This window comes from Pongo abelii, chromosome 7, assembly GCF_028885655.2.
Source record: "Pongo abelii isolate AG06213 chromosome 7, NHGRI_mPonAbe1-v2.0_pri, whole genome shotgun sequence".
NCBI classification, from domain to species: domain Eukaryota; kingdom Metazoa; phylum Chordata; class Mammalia; order Primates; family Hominidae; genus Pongo; species Pongo abelii.
The window spans coordinates 1,707,916-1,735,588 of NC_071992.2; the positions used below are offsets into that span (position 1 = coordinate 1,707,916).

Below are 27,673 nucleotides of genomic sequence, written 5' to 3' on the forward strand. Positions count from 1 at the left end.
ACCGCTAAGCCACACCTGACAGCCAGGATCCAAGCACAGTGGGCAGTGGATAGAGAGAGCTCTGACCTAGGATTCAAAACCCTGCGTTCTTGTGCCACTCCATGCCCCTCAGAGTGTGTGAATGTCAGAGAAAATTGTAGCTCTGCCCTGAGCCCACATATTTCTGAAGGTTGCAGTGTGCAGTGCTTTAAAGGGCTATGAGTACCAGATGGGAAGGCCCATGCACATGTATGTATGCACAGGAGTGTGAGGGGATGTGCACTGTGTGAGCAGGTATGTATGCATGTGTGCACATGTGTGTATGCACACGTGATTGTGAGGGCATGTGTGTGTGTAGGCAGGTGTGTGTGCCTCGAGTGCACATGTGCACACGTGTGTGTCCATGTGTGCACATGTGCATGCCTGCGTGTGTGTGTGACATGTGCGCGCGTGTGTGTATATGGCATGTGCACTTCTGTGTGCGTGCATGTGTGTTGTGCATGGGTGCATGTGCATATTTAGTCACATAATGATACACTGGGCCCTGTGCAGATATTACAAATGAAAAGCAAGCCCATGTTCACTGGGGCTAATAATTACCCTGCAACACTTTTAGCCTAATTGCAACATAAAAGCATTTCCATTAATGTTGAATTATAACTAAAAGTATGCCACAAAAGCCAAAGCTTGCATAGTTGCCTTTTAGTGACTGCACACCTCCGCTTCAGACACTTGTTTTGTATTCAAAGGTTCAGTGCTTGAAATCCAGAACAAAGAGATAAGAACTGAGGCCGTTTTCTCCTGACTGAGTGAAGCGTGTTTATTTGATTAGGAAGTCGACGGCATTGATGGATTAATAATTTAGTTACACTTTTAAGGTGGATGTCTTAATTAATGGTTAGATTGAGAACTGAAGAATTCATTTTAATTATTTATAGGATAATTACATTAGTCACTTTAGAAGTTTGTGGTAAATCTTGCCTCAAATGATTTTTGTTGGTATTCAAGCTAGCAACTCATACTTGATATAAAGTGTGAAAGACCTTGTCAGTAGATCTTTGGAAATATTTTCAAACGAGAATATTTCACGACTCTCTAGGCTTCAAGAAAGGGAACAAATTCATCAAAAGTAAGGAATTCCTTTTGCCTCAGTTTTGGTTTCTTATTCTGTGAAGATATAGCCTCTCTTCGTGATGCAGTATATAGAGCGAGGCACATGTTAGAACGGAAGCAGCTAATGGGGAAATGTAACATCTGCCCAGTTATTTTGGATGCAGTTCCTTTTAATGATAACTGAATCATCTTATGTACTATTATTGTAAATGGTAGTATTGATTGAACATCTGTGTGCTGGGTACTGTGCTGAGCTTTGTACATGCATTATTTCATTTTTAACTTTTGAAACAACCTTTGCGGCTAGTGGTAGGATGGTCTCGATCTTACCCTGAAGGAAGCTGAGATTCAGGGTGAATGAGTGGTTTGTCTGGGACACACACGGAGGGGATAGGCAGGGGGGCGGGGGGGTCCTGAGGGCCGCGTGTCCCGCAGCTGTCTGTGCTTCCTGGCTGTGCACCGTGGCCCGATTGGGGTGGGTGTCAGCTTGTGGATCCCCAGACACACCCAGGATCAGGCACAAGCATTAACACGACAGGTGATCTTTCGGTTGTCAGTTATTTAAAATGATGTGTGACCCTATTTTCCTGTGCACAGAGAACTGAACTTGAATGAAATGAAATATTTTCTTTTAAGATGGATCCTGGGATTCAGAACCTCAAAAAGTGATAAAATTAGGCGTCCTACCCGTTAGAAGTCTACTCATGATGGAAGACACGTTGTGGGCGGCTTCTGGAGGTCAAGTCTTCATCATCAGTGTGGAGACTCATGCTGTAGAGGTAAGTCACTTAGGTGGCTACACAGTGTGGAAAAGATGCATTTCAGAAACAGCTCAGCTGACTTCTGGTGCTGAAGTCAAGGCTTCTTGCCTGTGGCCATGTGCTAAAATTCCTTCTAGCCGGGCACAGTGGCTCACGCCGGTAATGCCAACACTCTGGGAGGCCAAGGTTGGAGGATTGTTTGAGCTCAGGAGTTCCAGACCAGCCTGGGCAACAAAGTGAGATCCTGTCCCTACAAAAAAATTAGCTGAGTAGGGCAGTGCACACCTGTAGTGGATGTGGTGGTGCACACCGGTAGTTCCAAGTACTCAGGAGGCTGAGGCAGGAGCATCACTTGAGCCCAGGAGGTCCAGGCTTCATTGAGCCAAGATCTCGCCACTGCACTCCAGCCTGGGCAACAGAATAAGACCCCGTCTCAAAAAAAAAAAAAAAAGGAAAGAAAATTCCTTCTAGATTTTGCTTAGAAAGACAAGATTAGCAAGAAAATTCAACTAACCATTTTTTAACCATTTAGCTGTGTTCACTGGTTATCTGCTAAGTAAAAGAAACATTGCTTTAAGAAATGTGTTCAGTATGAACCTGTAAAGTCCTCCAGGACTTAGGGAAAATTTGCATTTGATTGAGGTGACATTTCATTTCAGTAGGCTAAATGGACCATTCACCAAAGAATCAGGAGACAAGTGGGCAGCTGTTTGGAAAACACAGAGCTGGCTCTGAAACCCCAGCCCTCTCCTCTTCTAAACACTCCAGATGGACGGGAATTTCAACATGAAAATGAAACTATAAACCTCTAAGATAAAAAGCAGTAGAATAGTTTTATTACTTTGCAATGGAGAAAACCTCTCCAAGCATGCCACAAACCCAGAAGTTACCATAATAAATAAAATGGTACAGTTTAATAACTTTTTTCACATTGAAATACGTGTATCAAATATTTATGGAGGAAAAACTGGGAAAAAATTCCTGTATATATGACTAAGAATTAATGTTCTTAAAATATAAATATTTCTTATTAAACTAAGAAAAAGGTAACCAACCCAATAGAAGATGTTCAAAGGACATGAACAGGCAGCTCACAGAAAAAGAAAGAAACAATAAACTCATACACATATAACTTAGCCTCATTAGCAACTAACATTGCCTGTTAAAACAAGGTACTGTTTTATTAATAAACTTTATTTTTAGAGCAGTTTTAGGTTCACTGCAAAATTGAATGAAAAGTGCGGAATTTTCCATGTACCCCTCCTCCCACACACGCACAGCACCCCCAACCCCCCATCAGCCCCGTCCTGGAGTGGTGCATTTGTTACAGTCAGTGAGCCTGCATGGGCCTGTCATCATTGCCCAGGGTCCACAGTCCCTCATCACTCAGGGTCCACTGGGGGCTTACTCTTGCTGCTGTGCTTCTGTGGGTTTGGGCAAATGTATCGCAGCATTGTCCACCACTACAGCATCGCACAGAGTGGGTTCACTGCGCTGGAAATCCTCTGCTCTCTGTTTAGCCCTCCTTCCCCAAGTCCTGGCAACCACTGGTCTTCAGGGTGCCATTTCTTCAGATTGACAGAAGGTAAATGCTAAGTATGACCTGGTTGGAACGTGGGGACACAGGGCTCTTGGGACTGCGGGGTCTTAGGGCAGTCCCTCCGGAGGGCACTCACCTATTACCAGTTAGCACTGCGGCTCATAACGTCTTCCCGGCAACTCCCCGCCCTAGAGAAATCCTCTCTACGGAGGAGCTTGTGCACACACATCTAAGGGTGTCGGTTGCAACCTTGTTGGTATCACAAACATTTGGGAGTGTCCTAAATGCACGTGCATGGGAGGAGCTGGGGAAATGAGGGCATCTATGCCCCATGGAGCAGGTGAGCTCAGGCAGTGGGGGGAAGCCCACCCTCTCCTTGTGGGTGTTCCTAAATGCACGCCCATGGGGGCACGTGCAGGCAAGCAGGCTGTGGAACACTGTCCGAGCCCACTCCCAGGGAGGCTGTGGAGCCTGATGAGCCCACCCGTGTCTGCTGTTGTCAGTGGCTGTGTGACGTGCCAGCGTGTGTGTTTGCAGTTGGACAGACATTCCTGAAGTGTTGAGGAAAAGGCTACATGCTTCCCCTCACACCTACATTTTTCAGCTGTGTCATATGTGGTGTTTATTATGAGGTTGCGCTGTCTTGTTTTTTACTGTCTGTTCATGGCCATCTCTTGACCCTACTGTCCCTAAACAAACTGGGATAACACAGGTGTATTTTCAGCCAATAAAATGGACCAACTCATCATTAAAAATTCCTTTGGGCCGGGCACAGCGGCTCACACCTGTAATTCCAGCACTTTTGGAGACCAAGATGGGTGGATCGCTTGAGCTCAAGAGTTCAAGACCAGGCTGGGCAACATGGCAAAACCCCATCTCTACAAAAAGTATAAAAATTAGCTGGGCACGGTAGTGCATGCCTGTAGGATATTCGGGAGGCTGAAGTGGGAGGATCACTTGAGCCCAGGAAGTTGAGGCTGCAGTGAGCCAAGATTGCACTGCTATACTCCAGCCTGGGCAACAGAGTAAGACCCTGTCTCAAAAGAAAAATTCCTTTGACCCTCACACAAAAGGTCATAGGAAAGAATGTCTTCAGTTGGGGCCAGGGGTCTAATTTCATCTCTTTGAAGCCTCTGAAGACATTCTAATGACTATATCTACACAAATCCAGAAAGAAATGTTATCATTAAGAGCTTCTAAAAATACTTGTCTAGACCATCATTAGGAGGGATGTATCAGTTCCCCAGGTTAGGAACTTTAAGACATTTTGCTGGTATTTCATGAATCACATTTGCACACACTCATGAGACTGGTTTCAGGATGTGCCTAGGCTGCATCCTCTGTCATCTCAGAGGGAAAGTGGCTCCTGAGCTGCCACACGGACACCCCTTTGGCTGGCAGCACGGCGGGATGCGGGCTAATGCCATCTTCAGCCAGGAAGGGGCTCTCCGGCTGGCCCCTGGAGACGTGGGTTTGGTTAGGGATGCGAGGTCCACACTGGGGCAAGGTGCAGATGGGACCTGGGTCCTGAGCCTCCTGGAGTCCGACACTCTGCCATGGATCATGAATAGCATTCCTGTGTGTGAGTCTGTTTTTGACACAGCCTCCCCAACATCCTTCGAGACCCGGCCTGCTAGACAGGAACAAAAAATAGCTGGACAGGGAGGTCGGGATACATGTTAGATGATTTTTGGCAGTATTGTTCCTGTTACTTTTCATATCCATCTGACACTTCTTATTTCACCTGCTCTGAGAATGAGAAGCCTTCAGTTTCGCAGGGAGCCAGGGATTAGCTAGTGCTGCCATGCAGGGTAGCATCGTGGATGCTGTCACAACTTCTTGAGTTTTTTCACAGCCCTTGTACACCATCAGTACAGCCATCCTAGTAATTGTGTATTTACACAGGGAGCTCAGCCATATAGTGCACAGTGATCGTGGATCAGCCACCTACCTGGGCCTCAGTTGTCTGAGCCGACAGCTGGGGGTAATTCCCCTTTCTCAAGCTGCTTGTAATTTATATGCTGTAAATCTCGAAGACTCAGAGAGAAGCAATGTGTTTGGATCCAGATATAGGGCTCTTTCCTTGCATTTTTAGTACCAAAATAACTAAATACATTTTTAGAAAGAAGCAAAAATCTGCTCTCTGAAAACATGAAATTCATCCTGTCGTTCCCGTTGTGCAGGGGAACTGTGGCCAGGGGCTGGTGCAGCCCGCAGGACCTGAGCCCACAAGATTCGAGCCCTGGGTGTGCGTCCGCCTTGCTGACGGCAAGGGCAGCAGCTGCGGGGGGATCCGTCCCGAATGGCCATATGCTGTCAGAACAGTGCTGGCCTGGGAGCTGCATGTGATCTGGGCTTGGGTCGAGCACGCTGGGAGATGCCAGCCATATTTGGAAGAAAAAGGCACCTGGAGTGACTGTGCCAGTGGAGTAGTCAGCATACCAGTGGGGGTGGCTGGCCCTGTCCCAGTTCTGGCGCCATAACAAAGCAGCACTGGGAAAACCAGTAGAGACGCTGAGCCAGGTGCTTGGTGCAGCACCCCCAGCGTGGCAGGGGGGCACCCACCTGCCTGTCAGGGCCATCAGGAGCAGATGGGAAGACATGCCGTGGACGCTGAGCTGCCGCACGGTGCCGGTCACAGTCACCTGGACGCTTTAGGGGAGGGGAAGTATCTCTTTTTCTCCAACTGCAAATAGCCCTTTACCCTGGGTTTGTCCAATTGCTGTTTAAATCTCATAGTGTTAGGAACACGGATGCAGTGCTAAGGGATCTGACATTTAGGAAAGGGTGAATCATTCTGGATTTCTGGGGGGTGTTGCCTGGACAGGTTTCTTGCTTAGAGCCTTGAGTCACAGCTAGTTTCAGTTGAATAACTACAGCTGCTTAAAGTGCAAACCTTTTCTTCCTCACTCTTGATTTTCTACAATATGCAGTGCTCTTGACTGAAGACAGATGGAAGGAAATAGAGGAAAAAGGTTTCTTGCCCCCATCCTCCACTGAAGGGAAAAACAGAATGAAATAATAAAATAGGTGAGATATTAAAAATGACCTAAATAGTGCAACATAGTGATTTTCTGCAGCAATGCCTTTTTTTCTCATAGGAATTTAATTCTTGTCATTGTGTAGAAAGAGACACAGGGCAACAAAACAGGCCTAAGCGGGCATGGTGGCTCACGCCTGTAATCCCAGCCACTTGGGAGGCTGAGGCAGGAGGACTGCTTGAGGCTAGGAGTTCAAGGCCAGCCTGGGCAACAGAGTGAGACCCTATATCTAAACACAGAAAATAAAACAACAGGCCCAGGTCAGCAGAAGAGGCCAGAGATCCCCGAACACTGTTGAATTCCAGTCCCCAGAAACCCCCGAACACTGTGGAATCCCAGTCCCCAGAAACCCTGAACACTGTGGAATCCCAGTCCCCAGAAACCCCCAAACACTGTGGAATCCCAGTCCCCAGAAACCCCCGAACACTGTTGAATACCAGTCCCCAGAAACCCCCGACCACTGTGGAATCCCAGTCCCCAGAGACTCCTGAACACTGTGGAATACCAGTTCTGAGAGACCCCCGAACACTGTGGAATCCCGGTCCCCAGAGACCCCCGAAGACTGTGGAATCCATAGCCTGCTTTCTTTCAGACACCTTCAGAATCACACAATTTCAAGGCAAACGGAGACTTAGAGATCCTGTGGCCCAGTGTTCTTATTTTCAGAGAACCGAGGCTTAGAGAAAGGAGAAGCCATGCACAACATCAGTGCTAAGGTAATATCCATATAATCTGTCCTCCAGCAGAAACATAGCAAACATTTACCAAGTACCTAGCACTGTGCAAAAACAGACCAACCACAGATGGTTAAGACATTGATCACACAGGCCCGGCTTTCAGTCCCAGGATGGCTGGGCTGCCAGCGTGAGTGAGGGTGCTGTGGAAGTTTTGGGGGCAACATTCCTTCCAGGCCTCAGGCTGGCACAGTGAGCCAAAATCCGGGGGCCCTGCATCCCACAGTTACTACGAATTTCATGACGGCAGCAGCAAAGCATCAAGCCAAGCATGCGTCCCTGCAGGCACAGGGCCCTCGGCAGCTGCTAGGGATGGTGCCCATGTGGCTGCCTGGTCGAGGGTGAGGAGGGATTCACTAGGAGAAAAACTGGGATGCCACCTCAGAGAGGGAGAGATGCATCAGGCTTTGAGACTACTGGTCCCCAAGGGGCTGCTGGAAGCAGAGGGTGGGTCTGTGAGCACAGTAGGGGACAAGGAGCTTGGGTCCTGTCCCTGGCTCAGCTCCCGGGGATTGGGGGGAAGCATGGGCAGTGCAGGCATCCCCATGCCACTGAAGGTAGCCACCTTTGACTTGACTTCTTGGAGCACAGTTCTGTGTAGTTTTCTTTTAAACAGCACTTTTGCTGCAGACGGTGCTGAGCCATTGAAGGGTTTTTAGTGTGGAACAGATGTCAAAATTTGTTTTCAGAAGAGTATTTTGCCAGCAATGTAACGGGGTGCCAGACGCTTGGATACTAGAACCAAGGAGGTTGTGCTGGGTTAAAAACTCCATGGGTTTGGTTTTTTTAAATCATCTTTCCAGAAGTTTGGATTGTGATTGTGAAAGAATCAAAAGCCCGAGGAACGAAAGAAGCTTTGCTCCTCTATTCTCTAGTCACACCAGAGTTCCGTCATATGCCACGGTTGTTTGTTCTGCTTTTTAAAATCTTCTCTATGGAAGTTGCCTTCCTCTGCCCCAGACAGTTTCCAGGGAGTAATTTCTGCTTTGTTCTGAACTGTCTAAAGAAACCAGCTATGATGGAGACTTGTGCATGAAACAGGCAGCAGGTGGCCAACAAATTAGATAATCTAGATGAGATGGGCAGACTCTAGAGTGGCACAAACTACCAAAGCTGAATTATGAAGAAATAGAAATAGAACACTTGAATAGACCTAAAACTAGTAAGGAAATTGAATCAGTAATCACAAACTTCTGAACAACAACAAAAAGCCCAGGACCAGATGGCTTCATTGGTGAATTCTAACCTAACATCTTTAAAAAAGAATTAACAGCACTCTTTCCCAAACTCTCCAAAAATATTGACGAGGAGGGAACAACACTTTATACTCATTCTGCAGTCAGCATGACCCCGATACCAAAGACACAACAAGAAAACCACAGACCAGTATCCACTGTGAGCATGGATGCAAAAATCCTCAACGGAAGACTTGCAAAGTGAAATCAACAGCGTACTGAAAGGATTGTGTACCCTGGAAAAATGAGATGGATTCCTGAAATGCAAAGATGGTTCAGGACGTGAAAATCAATCAGTGGAATGCATCACATTAGCAGAATAATGGGGAAAAACCCACATGATCATCTCAATTGATGCACAAAAAGTACTTGACATAATTTATCACCCTTTTATGATAAAAACAATCAAACTAAGACTAGAAGGTGACTTTTCCTCAACCTGCCAAAGGGCATCTATAAAAAACTCACAGCTAACATCATACTTTATGGTTAAAGAAAAAAAGTTTTCCCCTGAAGATCAAGAACAAGACAAAGATGCCTTCTACCATTTTTATTCACAGTAGTAATGGAGGATCTGCCAGAGCAATTAGACAAGGGAAAAAGAGTGGAGGACTCAGATGAAAGGAAGAAGTAAAGTTGCATTTGCATATGATATCCTCTTGTATGTAGAAAATTCTGAGGAATCCAAAGCAAAACTACTAGACTAATAAACAGGTTGAGCAAGGTTACAGGGCACAAGATCGGTATACAAAAATCAATTAAATTTCTATACACTAGCAGCAAACAACCTGAAAATGAGATAAAGAAAACTTCATTTATAATGCTGTCAAAAAGAAAAATACTTAGAGAAATTTTTAATCAAAAAGTGCAAGATTTATACACTAAAAACTACAAGACATCATTCAAAGAAATTAAAGAATACCTAAATAAATGGGAAGGCATCCTATGTTCATAGATTGGAAGAGGTACTACTGTTAAGAAGAAAACAGTCCCCAAATGGATCTGCAGATTCAACACAATCCTTATCAAAATTTCCACTGCTTTTTTTTTTAAAAACAAAACTTGACAAGCACATCCTGAGATTCATCTGGAAATGCAGGGGATCCAGAATAGCCAAAATAATCTAGAAAAAGAACAAAATTGGAGGCCCACACTTCCTAATTTCAGATTTTACCACACAGCCACAATAAGCAAGACAGCATGGTGCTGGCACGGGACAGACACATACATCAGTGACATAGACCAGAAACCACGTGTGTCTGTGGTCACATAATTTTCAACACGGTGCCAAAACTATTCCATTTGAATATTGAATGGCCTCTTCAACAGGTGCTGCTGGCACAACTGGGTATCCATGTGCAGAAGAATGAAGTTGGACCCCTGCCTCACACCACATACAAAATTATCTCAAATGAATTAAAACATAAATGTAAAAGCTAAAACTATAAAAACCTTAAATTATAGGGGTAAATCCTCATGATTTTGGACTAGACAGTGGTTTCTTAGATCTGACACCTCAAGCACAAGCAACCGATGTGGAAAAATAAGACACACTGGGCTTTATTAAAGTTAAAACCTTTTTGCTTCAAAGGACACTATCAACGGGGTGAAAAGACAACCCACAGAGTGGGAGAAAATACGTATAGCTCATGTGAGAAGGATCTAGTACGCAGAGTATCTAACACACTCTTAGATCTTAATAAAAAGAAAACTAACACTATTAAAGGCAAGGGAACTGAATGGATATTTCTCCAAAGAAGATGTACAGTCGACCCATAGGCACACGAGAAGATGGTCAGCATTGTTGCTTGTTAGGGAATCATGGAGCGAAACCACAATGAGACGCTGTGTCACACACTAGGATGGCAAGAATAGTGTTGTTAGTGGAGCCAGCATGCACTGGAGAGCACGTGAGGACGCTGGGAGACTCTTGCTGGTGGGAATGCAGAATGGTACAATTTCTGAGAAGACAGTTTGTGATTTCTTCAGAAAGTAACTCGTGGCATGACCAGGTGACCCAGCATTTCCAGTCGTAGGTGTAGATTCAGAAGAACCTGATATTCATGCAGACACGAATTATCATAGCAGTGTTATTTATAGTCAAAAAGCGGATGCAGCCCAGACGCCCAGGAACTGGTGAATGGACAGAATGTGGTTCCTTCATACACGAGGATTGGTTTCAGCCATAGAAAGGAGCGAAGCCCCAACTCACGCCACCACATGGATGAACCTGGAAAACGCCAAATTCAGTGAAAAGCCAGACACAAAAGGCCGAACATTGTAGGATTTTGTTTATATGAAATGTCAGAACAGGCAAATCCAGAGACAGAATGTGGATGAGTGATTGTCAGGAGCTGGGGAAGGGGGCATAATGGTGATAAAATGTTCTGGAATTCAAGAGCGGTTAAGGTTGGCAACTTCCCGAATATACTAAAAAGCACAGAATTGCGCCCTATAGAAGGGTGAACTTCATGATATGTGAATTATAGTTCAGTGTTTTCAAAAGGAGGTGGCAGTTTTGGAAGTAGCTGAGAAGTCAGCAGAAGTTAGCCTGAAGCAGGTGCAGGAGCTGGCCCCAAAGATGGCTGCTGGGAGCGGCCTGCCTAGCACAGGCAGGAGGAGGGGAACCCCACAGCCCAGCCGGGAAGGGGCACAGGCTTTTCTTCCTTTCCTTTTTCCCTCTTTTTCTTTTTGAGTGAGACTTGTGCATGCTTTGGGGCTCAATGACAGAAGCCAGGAGAGACAGGGCCCCATTCCAGGAGGAGGGCGAGGAGCAGGGGAGGAAGGAGCCAGTGCCGGGAGGAGGCCAGATTCAGGGAGCTCTGCAGGTTGGAGGTGGAGTGTCGGGGAAGTGTGGGCCTGCACGCCTTCTCCTCTGTGACGCAGGAGGCCAACTCAGAGGGAGGAGGGATCAAAAACAGACCCGCGCTAGAACCATCTGGAATCCGAACCCAGACTTCCCAACTCCCAGGCAGATGCTCTGTCTCCCACGCCGCACAGCCCAGATAGTTTAGAGTGTGAAGATCCTGTGAAGCTTCAGTTCATAAAAACACTTGGGATCTTTGTGTATGAGATTCGTGTTCCGCTGGGGAGTAAGAGCTGGATTATCTGCATAGGAACCAAGTCACAAGTCAGTGATGCAGACTCCTTTGCAATTGTGAGCACCAGTTCCTTCTCATTGACAAATATTTAAATTCAACTTGTGATTATTGAAGAAATTTTCTATGAGGAAACTACAGGCATATGGCGAGAGGCATTTACACAGCTGACTCTAGAATGGGCATTTTATGAGGAAACTACGGGCATGTGGCGAGAGGCATTTACACAGCTGACTCTAGAATGGGCATTTTATGAGGAAACTACGGGCATATGGCGAGAGGCATTTACACGGCTGACTAGAATGGGCATTTTATGTGGAAACTACGGGCATATGGCGAAAAGCATTTACATGGCTGACTCTAGAATGGGCATTTTATGAGGAAACTCTGGGCATATGGCAAGAGGCATTTATACGGCTGACTCTAGAATGGGCATTTTATGAGGAAACTATGGGCATATGGCGAGAGGCATTTACACAGCTGACTCTAGAATGGGCATTTTAGAGGCGGGGCTCTCACTTCACATCAGGGGACCTGGGGGGTTCCAGTTTGCTCCAGGGGGGTGGACAGTCAGATGTGGAGCCCGCTCAAGACCCACAGTGATGGGACTTGGGGCCGTGTGGGCCAGCCTCCCTCACTGTGTCACCTCCCTGGGGACCCCAGCTTCCCACACCATGTCGCCTCCCTCGGGATCCCAGCTTCCCACACCATGCTGCCTCCCTGGGGACCCCAGCCTCCCACACCGTGTCACCTCCCTTGGGACCCCAGCCCCTGCGTGCCCAGCCTGAGGACACAGTCCCCTCCTCAGATGGCATCGCTCTCAGGCCCTGCAGCGCCCCTGTGTAGGCTGGGGTCCTCCTCTGCCCCCCGTTCCTGATGGAATCTCAACTGAAATAAGAGGCGATACCATGGGAGAAGGGATCTCCCATCCACTGAAGTCGCATCCCTGAGTTCCTGCCCGCTGGGCTCATTGGGCTCTGGGCGCGGCGTAGTGCCGCAGGGTGGGGTTTGGTGCCACGGGGCATGTGTGTGGAGTCAGCAGTCTCCACCATGGGGGCTGTCGTCTTTTCCCTTATTCTCAGATTGTGGGACAACTCATAGGGCCGAGATGTCAGTCTGGTTATTTCCTGTGGGTTTTTATGAGTTTCATCACTACTTTAGATAATTGTGCAGGATCATGAGTTTCTTTAATTTCAAGAGCTGTGAGGCTGCTGGTTCCTGGGGCACACAGTGTCTCTAAGCTTAATCCCAGCCCTCACCCCCTGCCGCCCCCTCCAGTCCCTGATGGGCAAGGCGGGGGCAGTCCTCCTGGCACTGATCCCAGAAAGCCTGAACGCCAGGCAGCCCCTGAGGCCGTGTGGGGGGGTCGCTGTGTGAGCAGCCCCTGCTGGCTGTGAGGTGACGAGGGCCCAGGCCCAGGCACCAGTGGGACCCCTCAGAGCAGGCCACTGGGATGCACTTTTGGAGCTGCGGGGCTGCAGCTGAGCCTGGAAGCTCCAGAAGGACCAGGTTGCATAGAGAAGCAGAAGGTGCCTTTCCAGGACAGCAGAGCTAAGAGGAGGCACAGACTCAGAACCAGGGTCGGGCTGCAGGCAGGCGGTGGGGCCCCATGCCACAGCCTGGAGACCTCGGGGAAGGTTCCAGCAGGTTCTGATGGGCCTGGGGGGATGGATCCTGTGCCTCCCCTTGCCGGCCTGCCCATGTCTCCTTTAGGACACAAGCTCAGTGGCCCCTCGGTAGGTGCACCATGCCTGTGTCTTTGGAATGGCCATTTTCTGGGCTCACGAAGGAGCCAGGATGATTGGAAAATGGCAGGCAGTTGGGTTGCTGGTGTTCGGTTGCTGGAGAGGCCTGTGATTTGGAGCAAAGCCTGCTACTGTGTTGCAGCCACTGAATGGCGCTCCAGCCGGACGCCATGTGGACCCAACAGGCCCCACTCAGACTTACTCCACAGGGCTAGCGGACTTGACCTCTCGATTTCACAGGGTCAGCTGGAGGCCCACCAGGAGGAAGGCATGGTGATCTCCCACATGGCCGTGTCCGGCGTCGGGATCTGGATTGCCTTCACCTCGGGGTCCACGCTCCGACTTTTTCACACAGAAACTCTCAAGCACCTGCAGGACATCAACATCGCCACCCCTGTTCACAACATGCTGCCAGGTAAGGGGACGGGACGGGGCCCAGGGATGGGACGGCGACTGGGGATGGACGTGGGGGGTGCGGAGCGCGGTCAGCCCACCTTAGCACTTCCCAGTGCAGGACACTGTTCACAGCATGCTGCCAGGTAAGGGGGCGGGACAGGGCCCAGGGACAGACGTGGGGGTACGGAGCACGGTCAGCCCACCTTAGCGCTTCCCGGTGCAGGGCACAGAGGCCCTGACGGAGCCGCGTGCTGGGAGGAGCGGCGTGCTGGGAGGAGCCGCATGGCAGTGCCATCTCTGTAGGTCAAAGCGGGTGGGAGACGATTTCTCATCGTCGGTGCAACAAGGCCCTGGGGAAGCCAGGACCTGAGGCTGAAGAACACAGAACAGGAGGCCTCCCTTTGACTGGGAGGGCTGTTGGGGAGAGGCCAACAGAGGCGTATGTTTGTGAATGCCCTGTTGCTGGTGGGTGTCACTGAAGTTTCTGGGCAGGGGAGAAGGCCGTTACACATTGAATTTTGGGAGGATCATCCTACAACAGGATGGAGGAAAGAAATGAGGAGGGGGCCCAACCGGCTTCTTTCACGGGTAGCCGGAGGCCGTGGTGGGGTCCGTGGAAGGGCTGTTTTGGTTCTTTGCCTGCTGGTGGGTATTGGAAGACGTTTGCAGTTTTAAGGGGAAGGCATGAAGTAAGGGCTCTGCCTCCAAGCCCTTCGGCTGCTGTGACACATGCCACAGACGGGCAGGCTTACAAGCCAGAGAGGCTGCCCCTCCACGTCTGGAGGTTGCATGCCGGGGAGCACGGTGCCTGCAGGGCCGGTTTCTGGGAGGATCTGCTTTCTGCTTTGCAGTTGGTGCCTTCTGGCTGGGGCCTCATGTGGTGGAGAAAGAGCCCTGGGGTCTCCTCTGCTTCCTGTAAGGGTGCTAATGCCATCATGGGGACCCTATCCTCATGACCTCATCTAACCCTAATCACCTCCCCAAAGCCCCGCCTCCTCGCACCATCCCACCGCGGGCAGGGCTTCAACAATGAAATTTGGGGAGACACAAACATTCAGTCCATGACGGGCCATTTATGATACGTTGAAAAAAACCACAATGATTAGGGGTCTGGTTCTAACGGGTGTGAGGCCGTCCTTTGACAAGGGGAGGATGAGGAGGACGAGGCGGCGTTGGGATGTTCCTTGGGGCCTCTGCGTCCCCTCCGCACTCCCACTGGAGGTAGGAGGGTGAATATATTCGGTGCACGGTGGATCCGTGATAGCCGTTCTTTTCTCAGGGGCTAACTGTACAAGTCATTGTTAAAATACTACAGGAGATTTCTCTTAGTGAGGAAAAGGAGGTTTATGTAACATGCAAGTTTATATTTAGAGAACCAAAATGGTTAAGTCCCTGTGGCTCAGAAAGCAGATGCTCTGCTGCGGACCTTGTGTTTTCTTTGGAGCACTCACTGCTGGAGCAAATGTTTGCTGCAGGAATAGGCTGTCGTTGTTGGGACAAAACCAAGTCACATCCGTAATTGCCAAAGCACGCTCTCACGCGGCAGTGAGTGTCCATGTGTTCAAAGTTCTGTACACAAGGGGAGGTGAGGAGGGTGTTGTGAGAAAAACCTCTCCACTCGACCTCCCGTGGGCTCCAGCATCTGAGCCACCAAATCCTGCCCCAGCTGCCCTGCAGCGCAGACCTCCCTCCTAGGAGAAGCAGCCCACGGTTACCCTGGTTCCAGAGTTCCGAGAGCAGCCATGGAAATGAAGCGGCCCCGCAGGATCCTTGGTGTTTATCCCTCTCCGGTTAGGATCAGAAAGAAACTCCTAATGAAGGGAAGGCTCTGGCAAGTGTGAGTGGAGTTTGTATTTTGAATTTGATTTCTTAATAAAATAACCCTTGCACACGATTTAATAAAACCCAACAGCACTCACGCCCAGGCTATGAAAAGCAAAGCAGGATAGGAAAGCCTGCGCTCTGGGGATCCACAGCCTCGCCCGCATCCCAGCACCCCACCCATTGTCAGCACCCAACCCTGCCTCCTCACACCCCATCCTCACACCCCACCCCACAGTCAGCGCCCACCCTCTCATCCCAGCACCCCACCCACTGTCAGCACCCGCCCCGGCACCCCCACCGTCCCCATACCCCACCCTGCTGTCAGCTGCCTCTCCCGCCCGCCTCCCTACTGCTGCTGCTCGAAAGCCACTCCTGTATGGCAGGTTCTTGATGTTTTGTTTTAGATACTGTCTTTGACCTCTCCTGTAGAAGAGAAAGACGGAATTATCCTGCTTCCCTCCAAGCATAGAGCACCCAACACAGTCCTGCACCCACCCAGAATCAGAATGCAGAGCCCTTGTCGGCTGCTCAGGTCGCAGGTTCTGGCTAAATCGCAGCTGCCTGTGTTGCGTGTTTTGGATGAATAAAGTTGTCTGTGGCTGGGCGCTGAGCCTTCCTTGGGACTTTTCACCCTTCAGCTCATAGTTTCCAGGCGGCTGATGATGGATCCATCCCAAGCCCACCACAAGCCTCTCACTTGGTAGCAGATGCATGGGGCTTTGCAGAGCCACCGTCCCCTGGCGCCCACCCTCCGGGACCCCTCCAACATCCTGGGCTGGCTCTCCACGGCCACAGTGCGTGCCCTTAGCCCCCTGCTCTGGGGGCCCCTGAATCGTGGGTCTTTACTTATTCCTGCACGACATAGTCAGGTCTGCATTTTAGACCCGCATGAAAGCAAACACATGCGTCTGTCCAGATGGAGCGCCGTGCTTCTAGTTGGCAGGTTTCTCTGGCATTTCGGTACTAAGTTTGAAATAGCTCCAGCTTCAGTGATTTCTTGGGGACACTGACTGCTTTACCCACATTCAGTTCTCTGCTCCCAGGCTGTGGTCTGCTGCCACCGTGGCCTTGTCAGTAGGAGAAAGGTACACGGGTTAGAGCCAACCTTGGTGACACCAGAAGGTCAGTTTTGTTTGTGATGCTTCTGACAGTGATTCTCTGTAAGATCCTCGGAGGGGCATAGACTGAAATGGTTCTGATTTTCATTGCATTTTGTGACTCAGAGGGAATGAGCAGGCCAGAGAGTCCTTTCCTCTCGTCTCCTCTGTCTAGTCGTCTTTGCCTTTCAGCCAATATTTCATACATTTCATGCTGTATTTAGACATTCTGGTGGGGGCATGTTCATACCATGCTGAAGTGTGCGGATGCTGAGGTCGCCGGGCCATCATTGCTCCTGGGTTCTTCTCCTCCTTATTGTCCAAGATGGTTCTTGGAGGCCCACACATGTCCTCTGTGCTCTGTTCGCACACACACAAAACCATTCTAGAGTTGTATTCATGACGATGCTCAAATGGGTTTTCGTATGTCTGTCTGTCTGTGTGTGTGTGTGTGTGGCAACAAGACATAAAATTATCTTTTTGTATTATTGCTGGAATATAAAAGTCAGGTAGCTTCTGCAAGTGAAGACTTGCCAAGCCGAAACAACAAAATTTAAAAAAAACAAACTGTATTATAACTCATGCCTTTTGTATAAGTTCACACAACGTGATGAAACCTCCTTCCTTCCTCAGGGTCTCAGCACGCTGGCCCCTGGGGAATCCGTGAATCTGTAGCTAAGGACCTGGCTTTTCTCCTTCTATTTGGAATTCAGTTCTGAAAACCATTTAGCTCACGTTCTTTCACATAAGCTACATCAGATTCAACACAGACTAACAGTTGATGAAGGTCTGTGATTAACATACACATTCGTTAGAGCGGTCGTTACCTTTCTAAGTGATAAAGGAGTAGAGTTGACAGCGAGTGAGTTCACGGCGCCTCAGCTTTTAGGTTGTGAGCAGTTGCAGTAGGTTACGTCACCAGGCAGATGTTTCCTGCTCTGTCCCGCCTGTTCAAAGGAGGATATTTTTGATGGAAAAGTGCTGAGACACATGGTAAATTGCGCCTTTCTGAGTCTCCACCGAGCGAATACAGAGCCTCCAGGAACTATGTGACCAAATAAAATGGCCAAAATTTCCATTAAAAAAAAAAAAAAAAGTGTAGCTTTTCTGAAGACCATGGACTACACCGTAAGGGAATTCAGTAAATGAAACCTGACTCAAGATGGTGAGTTAACAAACGAGACTGAGGACTTGGGAGCCACAGCCTTTCTCAGTGGCCGGTGTGGCCCTGGCCTGTCCTTTGGTTTATGTTCCAGGCTGGGAAGAGCAGAGGGCAAATCCCCCTGGTAGCATTCCCTCCCATACTTGGGGGACTTATTGCTTCTTCTACTCACTGTTCTGTCTCTGAGGTTATTTGAATGAACCTGGATGGTGTTGTTTACACCTCCAGCCCCTCCCAGCCTCCAGAGCGGGAGATGCTTGTCTCTGTGGCTGCCTGCGGAAGGCCCTGGTGGCTCACCACGGAGTCGCCATCCAGCAGCGGCTCAAGTGCAGTCAGTCCCACTTCACACGTGTAACCCATTTACCAACCTCACTTTGCAGCTGCATCACCGTTCACCACCTCAGCTGCCCCTGCTCCCACCTCGCCAGCGGACCTCACGTGGGCTCCAGCTCCCAGGACCCAGCCCCATCTGGGACACACCCTGCTGTCCTGTCTAGGTCACTGTTGGTGCTTCCGGACGGGCACGGGATGCCTGGACAGTGGCACTCACTGCAGCCTCTGGATTCGGAAAATGACCGCATGATCTCATGACTGTGGCCGTCAACTTTCACATGTAAAATTAAAGATGTTGATTGGCAGACTGCTTGGAAAATGCAATGGAAAACCACTCTCTGGAACTTAACTCTTTTACGTAGTTCCTGGGTACTTTGAAACCAGTTTAAAACATTCATATCGGGTTTTTACCTGCTTTTACCCTTTTTATTTATTATTTATTTATTTATTTATTTATTTATTTATTTATTTGAAACGGAGTTTCACTCTTTTTGCCGAGGCTGGAGTGCAATGGTGCGATCTTGGCTCACTGCAACCTCCGCCTCCTGGGTTCAAGCAATTCTCCTGCCTCAGCTCCTGAGTAGTTGGGATTACAGGCGCCTACCACCACGCCCAGCTAGTTTTTTTGTATTTTTTTGTTTTGTTTTGTTTTTTAGGGTTTTTTTTTTTTTTTTTTTTTGTATTTTTAGTAGGGATGGGGTTTCACTATATTGGCCAGGCTGGTCTCGAACTCCTGGCCTCAGGGGATCCACCCACCTCGGCCTCCCAAAGAGCCACTGCACCTGGCCTATCCTTTTTATTAAATGCAAGCTTTGGCCAGCATCACAGGAGCCCTTCCAGAAGCCAGGCCATCGTTTCAGTCACGCAGCCACAGCCTTGCCCTGCAGGCAAGTGGGGCTTCTCCCCTTCCCAGTATCTCACATCCCTGCTCCCACAGCGGGGCTGCTTCCCATCCTAGTGCCACACGGAGGGCCGGGGAGGCCAGGTTCAGGCTCGATGCTGCACTAATATGCACACTGGTTTTCTCTCTCATAAGACAATCATGTTTCATACTTAAAATACTTACTGTTGAGTCAAACTGCTGCTCTAGAAAGATCACCCACATTCCCTTTGCGGCTGCGCCCCGGGCTGCTCCCCGTGTTGTAGAGCGGTCAGGACTTCGGAGCAGCTGGGAATCACGTACACTGCGTATCAGCTTTGAAGCCGCTGCCGTGTTTTTCATTAGCTTTAGAAAATAACAGCGCCGGCTTACATACAGGACAGTGCTGTGGATTCACTATTGCCCTGACCAAGTCACGCCGACCAGGCAAACATTCAGAATTCCTGGGACATGCATATTATTGAGCTTTTAAAAATAATATGAATCGGTGTTTAGAAATAGAACCAAATGTCTTTCTTTTTCTGTAGTGAGGGTTTTTTGTTTTGGGGGAGGCTGTTTGACCTCTGTGGATATGGAGTCTTTGGCTCTGGTGTCAGATTGTTTTTCATGCTCTTTATCTGAGATGAACTTTGGGTCAAATGCAGGAATATTTAAAATAGCTTTTATGTCTACGGAAAAGAAGAATCAAACTGTTTTTAAGTGTTCACCATCACTTCTCAGGAGCAAGCTAAATTGGCCTTCTGTGCTCCTCAGCTTTGGAGCTAAACAGAGAAACACTGGGGATTATCTTTTCTGTGTTTGAAGGCCACGATGCTGACGATTGTGTCAGAGTTGTGGTGGAATGATGTGAAAGTCCAGACCCACCCTGAAACCACAATGAGGCGGGGTCTTTGGAGCAGCTGATACGTCTCCCACCCTGTAACCACAGTGAGGCAGGGTCTTTGCAGCAGGCCATGCATCTCCCACCCTGTAACCGCCATGAGGTGGTCTTCCTGTAACCACAGTGAGGCAGGGTCTTTGGAGCAGGCCATGCATCTCCCACCCTGTAACCGCCATGAGGTGGTCTTCCTGTAACCACAGTGAGGTGGGGTCTTTGGAGTAGGTGATGCGTCTCCCACCCTGTAAATCCAGTGAGGTGGGGTCTTTGGAGCAGGTGCTGTGTCTCCCATCCTGTAACTGCAATGATGTGGGGTCTTGAAACAGGCCATGCATCTCCCACCCTGTAACCACCGTGAGGCGCGGTCTTCCCTGTAACCGCCGTGAGGCGGGGTCTTCCTTGTAACCTACGTGAGGCAGGGTCTTCCCTGTAGCCACAGTGAGGCGGGGGTCTTCCCTGTAACCGCCGTGAGGCGGGGTCTTCCCTTTAACCGCCGTGAGGCGGGGTCTTCCCTGTAGCCACAGTGAGGCGGGGTCTTCCCTTTAACCGCCGTGAGGCGGGGTCTTCCCTGTAGCCGCCGTGAGGCGGGGGTCTTCCCTGTAACCGCCGGGAGGCGGGGTTTTCCCTGTAGCCACGGTGAGGCGGGGTGTTCCCTGTAGCCACAGGGAGGCGAGGTCTTCCCTGTAGCCACGGTGAGGCGGGGTCTTCCCTTTAACCGCTGTGAGGTGGGGTCTTCCCTGTAGCCACGGTGAGGCGGGGGTCTTCCCTGTAGTCACGGTGAGGCAGGGGTCTTCCTGAAACTGCATTGAGGCACGGTCTTGGAATAGGCCAGGCGTCTCCCACATTGTTTTGCAGCCACTTTCTAGCCTTGTCACTGCCGGAGCAAATTGTTTACTTTCTCTGGGCTTCAGATCCTTGGCTGTAAAGCAAATCAAAACCAAACAAAGAGCCTCAAAGGCCCTTCTGACCCCACCATCCACCATGGTGTTTCCCTGCTGTGTCCAGTGCTGAGGCTGTGTGACGATGTTCTTCACGCAGAGCCCTGGAGAGGCCTTTCATTTCCCCTCTAGGGTCCAACTGCAGCTGAGGGCCCGTTACTCAAGTCCAGCCGTGCCCATTAAGAGACCTCTCCTCACTTGTAAAGGGGCCTCTGTGCTCCCAAAGAACCACAGGCCGCTGTGTATGTCGGGGGCTCACGAGCTCACGTGCTACACGGCCCAGAAGCAAACGGTTTAGACAGATTCATCCAGGGGCTTGATTCATGGCTGAAGGGGCTGAGCAGAGCCATGCAGAGGACAGTCCAGGAGACCCAGCCAGACATCTGGCCTGTTCTGTTCAGGTGCAGGTGCAGGGCATGCCCCCAAGACCCTTGTCTTGCTCATGTGGTTGAGGGAGCCTGGTGCTCGGGTTTGGGAACTCCTGTGCCACATCCTGCCCCTGGCGGATTTGGTGGTGGCACAACAGGCCTGTGGGGTTTCCAGCACCCCCTCACTGCCCCACCACCTCTGCTACACAAACGAGACCCGAAGCCACTCGTGTCTTTCCGCCCAGGGCACCAGCGGCTGTCGGTGACGAGCCTGCTTGTCTGCCACGGATTGCTGATGGTCGGCACCAGCCTGGGAGTCCTCGTGGCCCTGCCGGTCCCACGTCTGCAAGGGATTCCCAAAGTGACCGGTGAGTGGCACCTGCAGACTGAGTGTCTGCATCCTGTCTTGCAGACTCGTGGAGCATAGCAGTGTGTAGTGTGATTTAACATCCTAGGATTGTTTAAACAATTCATATTATCTGTGCTTTTTCAGTGTATTATAATGACTTAATAGACTGTCTGTTTAATTGGAATTATCAATTTATATTTTTTTCTGTTTATTACCTTAGTAGTCCAAGGAGAATCTTATGTTTTCATATTCTGTTTACTGCCAGAATTAGTTTCCATCATTCCTTTCTGTGTTTTATATTGTGAAGAAGGAAGCCGGGATCTCCATTGTTCCTTTCTGTGTTTTATATTGTGAGGAAGGAAGCCAGGATCTCCGTCATTCCTTTCTGTATTTTATGTTGTGAAGAAGGAAGCTGGGATCTCCATCGTTCCTTTCTGTATTTTATGTTGTGAAGAAGGAAGCCGGGGATCTGAAAAGGCTCCGTTGTGCTGTTGCAATGTCAGTAAGAGCTCAGGCTGGAGCACATGGCCTTTCTGGAAAGCACGGTCGCATTAGGGATTGGAGGCCTTAAAATATGCTTGTGTGTCTGGAATCAGGATTCCCAATCCAGGGAATTGGCCCAGGAAACAGCCTAATCTAGGAACAAAGTATGATGCAAAAAGACATTTGCCACAGCATTTAATTTTTAACAGCACAAAACAGGAGGTGACCCGCAGTTCGTAATGAGGGATTGGGCCATTTAATAAAATGGTGGCATTGCCGGTAATGGGTAGAACGCAGCCAGCAGAAGTGGTGTGTGCGGAGCCTGCAGTGACGCGGAAAACTCCTCGTCCTGTAAGTTCAGTAAACCACGGCCTTAGATTCTATGTGGGTTACGATGTCAGCCGGGGGAAATACTAACAGAGAAAACGCTTTGCAGGAAGCTTGTAGAGCAGAACTGTTCCTACGGGCTCCATTTCTGTGATTTTCTCCCAGGCCGACCTGACGGTGGCTTCTGTGCACTCAGATTTTGGCAGGTCCACCCATGAGGATTAAGGAATTCTAGTTTTGCCATTCATTTCCTAATTTATGTTTTTATTATCATCTATGGGATTGTACATGTTGAGGACCCCAAATCCAAAAACAAAATGCAAAATGCTCCAAATTTTTTTTTTTCTTTTTGAGACAGAGTCTCACTCTGTCACCCAGGACGGAGTCCAGTGGCACAGTCTCGGCTCACTGCACCCTCTGCCTGCCGGGTTCAAGCTATTCTCCTGCCTCAGCCTCCCTAGTAGCTGGGATTACAGGCACCAGCCACCATGCCTGGCTAATTTTTGTATTTTTAGTAGAGATGAGGTTTCATCATGTTGGCCAGGCTGGTCTCGAACTCCTGACCTCAAGTGATTCGCCTGCCTTGGCCTCAGATGCTCCAGATTCTGTGTCGACGTGATGCTGAAAGGCAGTGCTCATTGGAGGTATTCAGATTTTGGATTTCAGATTTGGGATGCTCAACCAGCAAGTGCAATGCAAATATTCCAACATTAAAAAAAAAAAATCCAAAACACTTGTGGTCCCAACAATTTCAGATAAGTGACACTCAGCCTGTAAATACATAGAATTGTGCATAATGCAGTTTCACAGTTTAAATGGTAATGAGAAGAGGCCACATGCCTGTGCCCAGCTCAGAAGGGGCTGTGACTCACACACTGAGCCTCAGCCGCCCCTTCTCAGCCTCAGCCCTCTCCGCTCACACCCTAGGAAATGATGTTGCTGAGTTTTATGTCAATTATTCCTTTGGTCCTCCTCTGTAGTTGTACCAATTTGTATCTTAAAGGGTTCTTTTCACCTTTCCTGTTTTTGCATTTTCTGTAGCTGTCCCGTGGTGCACACAGCCTCTGTCGCTTTTTCTCTAGGCATTGCTGGGGTCAGTCCCTGCTGGTGCCGCAGCTACAGTGCTTTCCTCTCCCTGCCTGCAGCCTGCCTCTGAAAGGAGGTGCCCTCATTGTGTTCCTCTGGATGGATAGCCAGGTGCTCCCTGAAAGGAGGTGCACTCTCACTGTTCCTCTGGATGGATAGCCAGGTGCATCCTAAAAGGAGGTGCACTCTCACTGTTTCTCTGGTTTGGTAGCTAGGTGCTTCCTGAAAGGAGGTGCACTCTGTTTCTCTGGATGGGTAGCTAGGTGCTTCCTAAAAGGAGGTGCACTCACTGTGTTTCTCTGGATGGGTAGCTAGGTGCTCCCTGAAAGGAGGTGCACTCTCACTGTTTCCCTGGATGGGTAGCTAGGTGCTTCCTGAAAGGAGGTGCCCTCTCACTGTTTCTCTGGATGGGTAGCCAGGTGCTTCCTCAAAGGAGGTGCACTCACTGTGTTCCTCTGGAGGGGTAGCTAGGTGCTTCCTGAAAGGAGGTGCACTCTCACTGTTTCTCTGGTTGGGTAGCTAGGTGCTCCCTGAAAGGAGGTGCACTCTCACCGTTTCTCCCGGTGGGTAGCTAGGTGCTTCCTGAAAGGAGGTGGACTCACTGTGTTTCTCTGGATGGGTAGCTAGGTGCTTCCTGAAAGGAGGTGCACTCACTGTGTTTCTCTGGATGGGTAGCTAGGTGCTTCCTGAAAGGAGGTGCACTCTCACTGTTTCTCTGGATGGGTAGCTAGGTGCATCCTGAAAGGAGGTGCACTCTCACTGTTTCACTGGATGGGTAGCTAGGTGCTTCCTGAAAGGAGGTGCACTCTCACTGTTTCTCTAGATGGGTAGCTAGGTGCTTCCTGAAAGGAGGTGGACTCATTGTGTTTCTCTGGATGGGTAGCTAGGTGCATCCTGAAAGGAGGTGCACTCTCATAGTTTCTCTGGGTGGGTAGCTAGGTGCTCCCTGAAAGGAGGTGCACTCTCACTGTGTTTCTCTGGATGGGTAGCTAGGTGCTTCCTGAAAGGAGGTGCACTCACTGTGTTTCTCTGGATGGTAGCTAGGTGCTACCCATTTGCATTACACATCAAGTCTCTGAATATTTGTGTGGCTGACCCTGCTGACATGGGCAGAAGCTCCTTCTGGGGGCATGCCCAGAAGCTCCTTCTGGGGGCATGCCCAGGGGCAGCATCGCTGGTGTGCGGGGAACATAGGTGTGTGCTTCGCCAGGTGATGAGCGGCCCTGTCCCTGCACAGTCCCCCCAGCTCCTGCTCCCTGCAGACTTCACTTTGCCACTCTCCTCTTTGGGAAATGGACTCTCACCATGGTGGAAGATTCAGTGATGTCATCTGCCTTGGCCAGAGTAGGATGATGGTGAGGGCTGGGGCCTGTTTCATCTGAAAGCACTTGGGGAAAGGACACGTGCCACTGTCCATATGTCACGTCACCCACGAAGCATCCAGAAGACACGCCAGGCCCACGTGATGCTTACAGAATCAGTGTGGGGGTTTCGGGGCTCTTTGTGGCATTAAGAAGACCTGCAGGTGTTTCTGATACGATCATGACTTGAAAATTTGAATCACATCACCTGAAAACCGAAAGTCCTAATTTTAATCAAACTATAGAGTTAAATTGTTCTGAACCCCATAATGTTTTTGTAATGAAAAATGGCAGGCAGCCGGTAGTTTAGTCATTTCATTCCCAAACCAACACATTTCAGGCATTAATATTTCTAATCAAGACTTAGGAAAATTCAGAGTATTTCCATAGGGTAAGTTAGAAGGTATTTTATGCAGAATGGAAAAATGACTATTTTATTACTTTGAAAAGTACAATATGAGTATTAGAACTGAAGTACTGCTGAGGAAAACACAACTTTCTATTTTAGAAAATCATTTTTAAAGCCTTCTTCACATTAACTAAAAACCCAGAAGAATATAATCCAGATATTTTCATTGTAGCCTATTATTCAAGTATGCAAGTTACTTACAGGCTTCGTTATTTGGGCAGGGAGGAATGTGTTGGGGTTTTTGCTTCCTTCTCTCAAATTTTGCCTATTTTAAAAGACAGCTGTTGAACTGTTTCCCTTTTCAGGAAGAGGCATGGTCTCCTACCATGCACACAACGGTCCTGTCAAATTCATCGTCCTGGCCACGGCTCTGCACGAGAAAGACAAGGACAAATCCAGGGACAGCCTGGCTCCCGGCCCCGAGCTCCAGGACGAAGACCAGAAGGACGCACTTCCGAGTGAAGGAGCCGGTTCATCCCTGAGCCAGGGCGACCCTGACGCAGCCATCTGGTTGGGAGATTCGCTGGGATCGATGACTCAGAAAAGCGACGTGTCCTCCTCGTCTGGGTCCCTGAGCTTGTCTCACGGCTCCAGCTCTCTAGAGCACAGATCAGAGGACAGCACCATCTATGACCTCCTGAAGGATCCTGTCTCGCTGAGAAGCAAAGCACGCCGGGCCAAGAAAGCCAAGGCCAACTCGGCGCTGGTGGTCTGTGGAGGGCAGGGCCACCGCCGGGTGCACAGGAAGGCCCGGCAGCCCCACCAGGAAGAGCTGGCGCCGTCCGTCATGGTCTGGCAGATCCCTCTGCTGAATATATAAGCAGGACGGCCGCCTCCTGCTGTCGGAATTTGCAATCAAGGGTGACTTCTCAGCTAATCCTACAGCCTGAGTGATTAAGCTGTGTCTACACTGGTTGGGAATAAATTAAAAACAGTATTTGGGGGAGAAACGTGCAATAGCGTAATGGTGGCGTCCCTGCCAATTCCTTCCTTCTCTTTGGTACAGCAGAAGTAGTAACAGGCACTTCTCACGAAGGCAGAAGACTGATGCAATTTTCGAGTAATTGAGTGCAGTTCTGGGAAAATACCACATTCTTTTTGACTGCTGTAGTCCATATATAAATACTAAATGTTAAACTTCATCAGCGTTAGACCTATTGTATCAGAGCATTTGCAGACTAAGAATTTATGAGAAAATATATGTATTCAGTAGTGCAGGCATTTATTAACAATTCTTAAAATAGTTTTACCTGATTCAGATTCACGACTTTTATTTATATTCTATATTTTTGAATTTCAGAATAAAATTTGTTAACAATTTTAAAAGCCAGGTAACACCTACCAGTCCAGTTAGCATGATTTGCTTTCAGAAGTGAGCTAGGTTTTCCAAAGTGGTATAATGTGTGTACTGTATATTTTAACAAAGTAATATTTTTATATTGCATTTTTCTATTAAAAAATTAACAGTTAATGTTTCAGTCAATATATTATCTGTAGCATTTCACAAATAATAATTGCTTTGAACCAAAATGCTCAACGCCTGTCAACATTTGGACTCAAGCATCAACACCAAATTATTCCTCCCTTCTCGTATAAATAGAGTGACTATCCACATGAGAAACGTGTGTGCTTTAGTATTAGAGGAGATAGGCAGAGAAGTCTTGCTTAGTTCCTTCGTGCGGCTTCTTGCCCCTGTTGACCTGGAATGCTGTGTCTGCTTTAGCACGCATGCTCCGAATGACTCCTGGTGCTAGGCCATGCTGGCTGCTGTCACCGAGCGGGACCCAGGCCAAGAAGTGTGACCTCGGGCCAGCCTGTCTGTTGTGCAGATGCCGCCTCTGCAGAACGCATCAGTTTCTATTCTGCAGTTGCAGAGCCAATCCCACGTGAGAAGGTGCATAATGAGTGCACACCATCATGTCAAGGTGCATACTTACTGAGCTCCATCCTGCTCAATGTGATTTCAGTGTTTCACTTACTGGACGGATAACAAGAAAAAAATCCTAACACAGGCAGTCACCAGAAATAAATGTCTCAGCACTTTACAGATGACTAAAAATGTTAATTTTATGACTTAGCCAAATATTTTCTAGGTTGCATATATCCCCCATGTGAAAGTGATTTCTTCCCAAGCTTCTCAAACTGTTAGCTGCTGTCTGACTTCATCAATAAAGTATTTTTATTTTAAAATGCAGTAGGACGAGTTGCCTCTTTTCTGTGTCAAGTGGAAAGGGACAATCACTCTCAGGGGGCTGGGTGGGGGGGCTTGGCCTGCCCGTTCTGTGGGGAGCTTGGCCTGCCCATTCCTAGCTGCATCACCACTTGCTGCTTTGGGGAGACTCCGTGTCTGAATCCCAGCAACGCACCCAACTGCGTGGAGGACAGTGCTCTGAATTGGAAGTAGGCACTGGGAATCTTTCAAGCAACCCATGTACTTGTTCTTTGTTTGTTTGAAGAGATAAAGTCTCCCTCTGTCGCACAGGCTGCAGTGCAGGGGTGTGATCATAACCCCCTGGGCTCACCATAACCCCCTGGGC

At 49.0% G+C, this 27,673-nt stretch overlaps 1 protein-coding gene, 1 long non-coding RNA gene and 1 pseudogene across 5 annotated transcripts in view; 1 reads left to right on the forward strand and 2 right to left on the reverse strand.

The window, feature by feature from the left end:
* Positions 1-27,330, forward strand: part of ARHGEF10 (Rho guanine nucleotide exchange factor 10) — a 142,263-nt gene extending 114,933 nt beyond the window's left edge. For all 4 annotated transcript variants that reach the window (XM_002818763.4, XM_024251597.3, XM_024251598.3 and 1 more), the window contains 4 exons: positions 1,729-1,871; positions 13,487-13,661; positions 21,367-21,489; positions 25,442-27,330. In XM_002818763.4, coding sequence (XP_002818809.4) covers positions 1,729-1,871; positions 13,487-13,661; positions 21,367-21,489; positions 25,442-25,956 — 956 coding nt within the window. In that variant the 3' untranslated portion in view covers positions 25,957-27,330. The remainder of the gene's footprint in view (positions 1-1,728; positions 1,872-13,486; positions 13,662-21,366; positions 21,490-25,441) is intronic.
* Positions 5,352-5,996, reverse strand: LOC100939782 (uncharacterized; annotated as a pseudogene).
* On the reverse strand, positions 22,132-26,135 carry LOC134761897 (uncharacterized). Its single transcript, XR_010141044.1, has 2 exons — positions 25,338-26,135; positions 22,132-24,935 (listed from the first exon to the last, which is right to left on the reverse strand). It is a non-coding gene; the product is annotated as an uncharacterized LOC134761897 (long non-coding RNA).
* Positions 27,331-27,673: the final 343 nt, after the last annotated feature.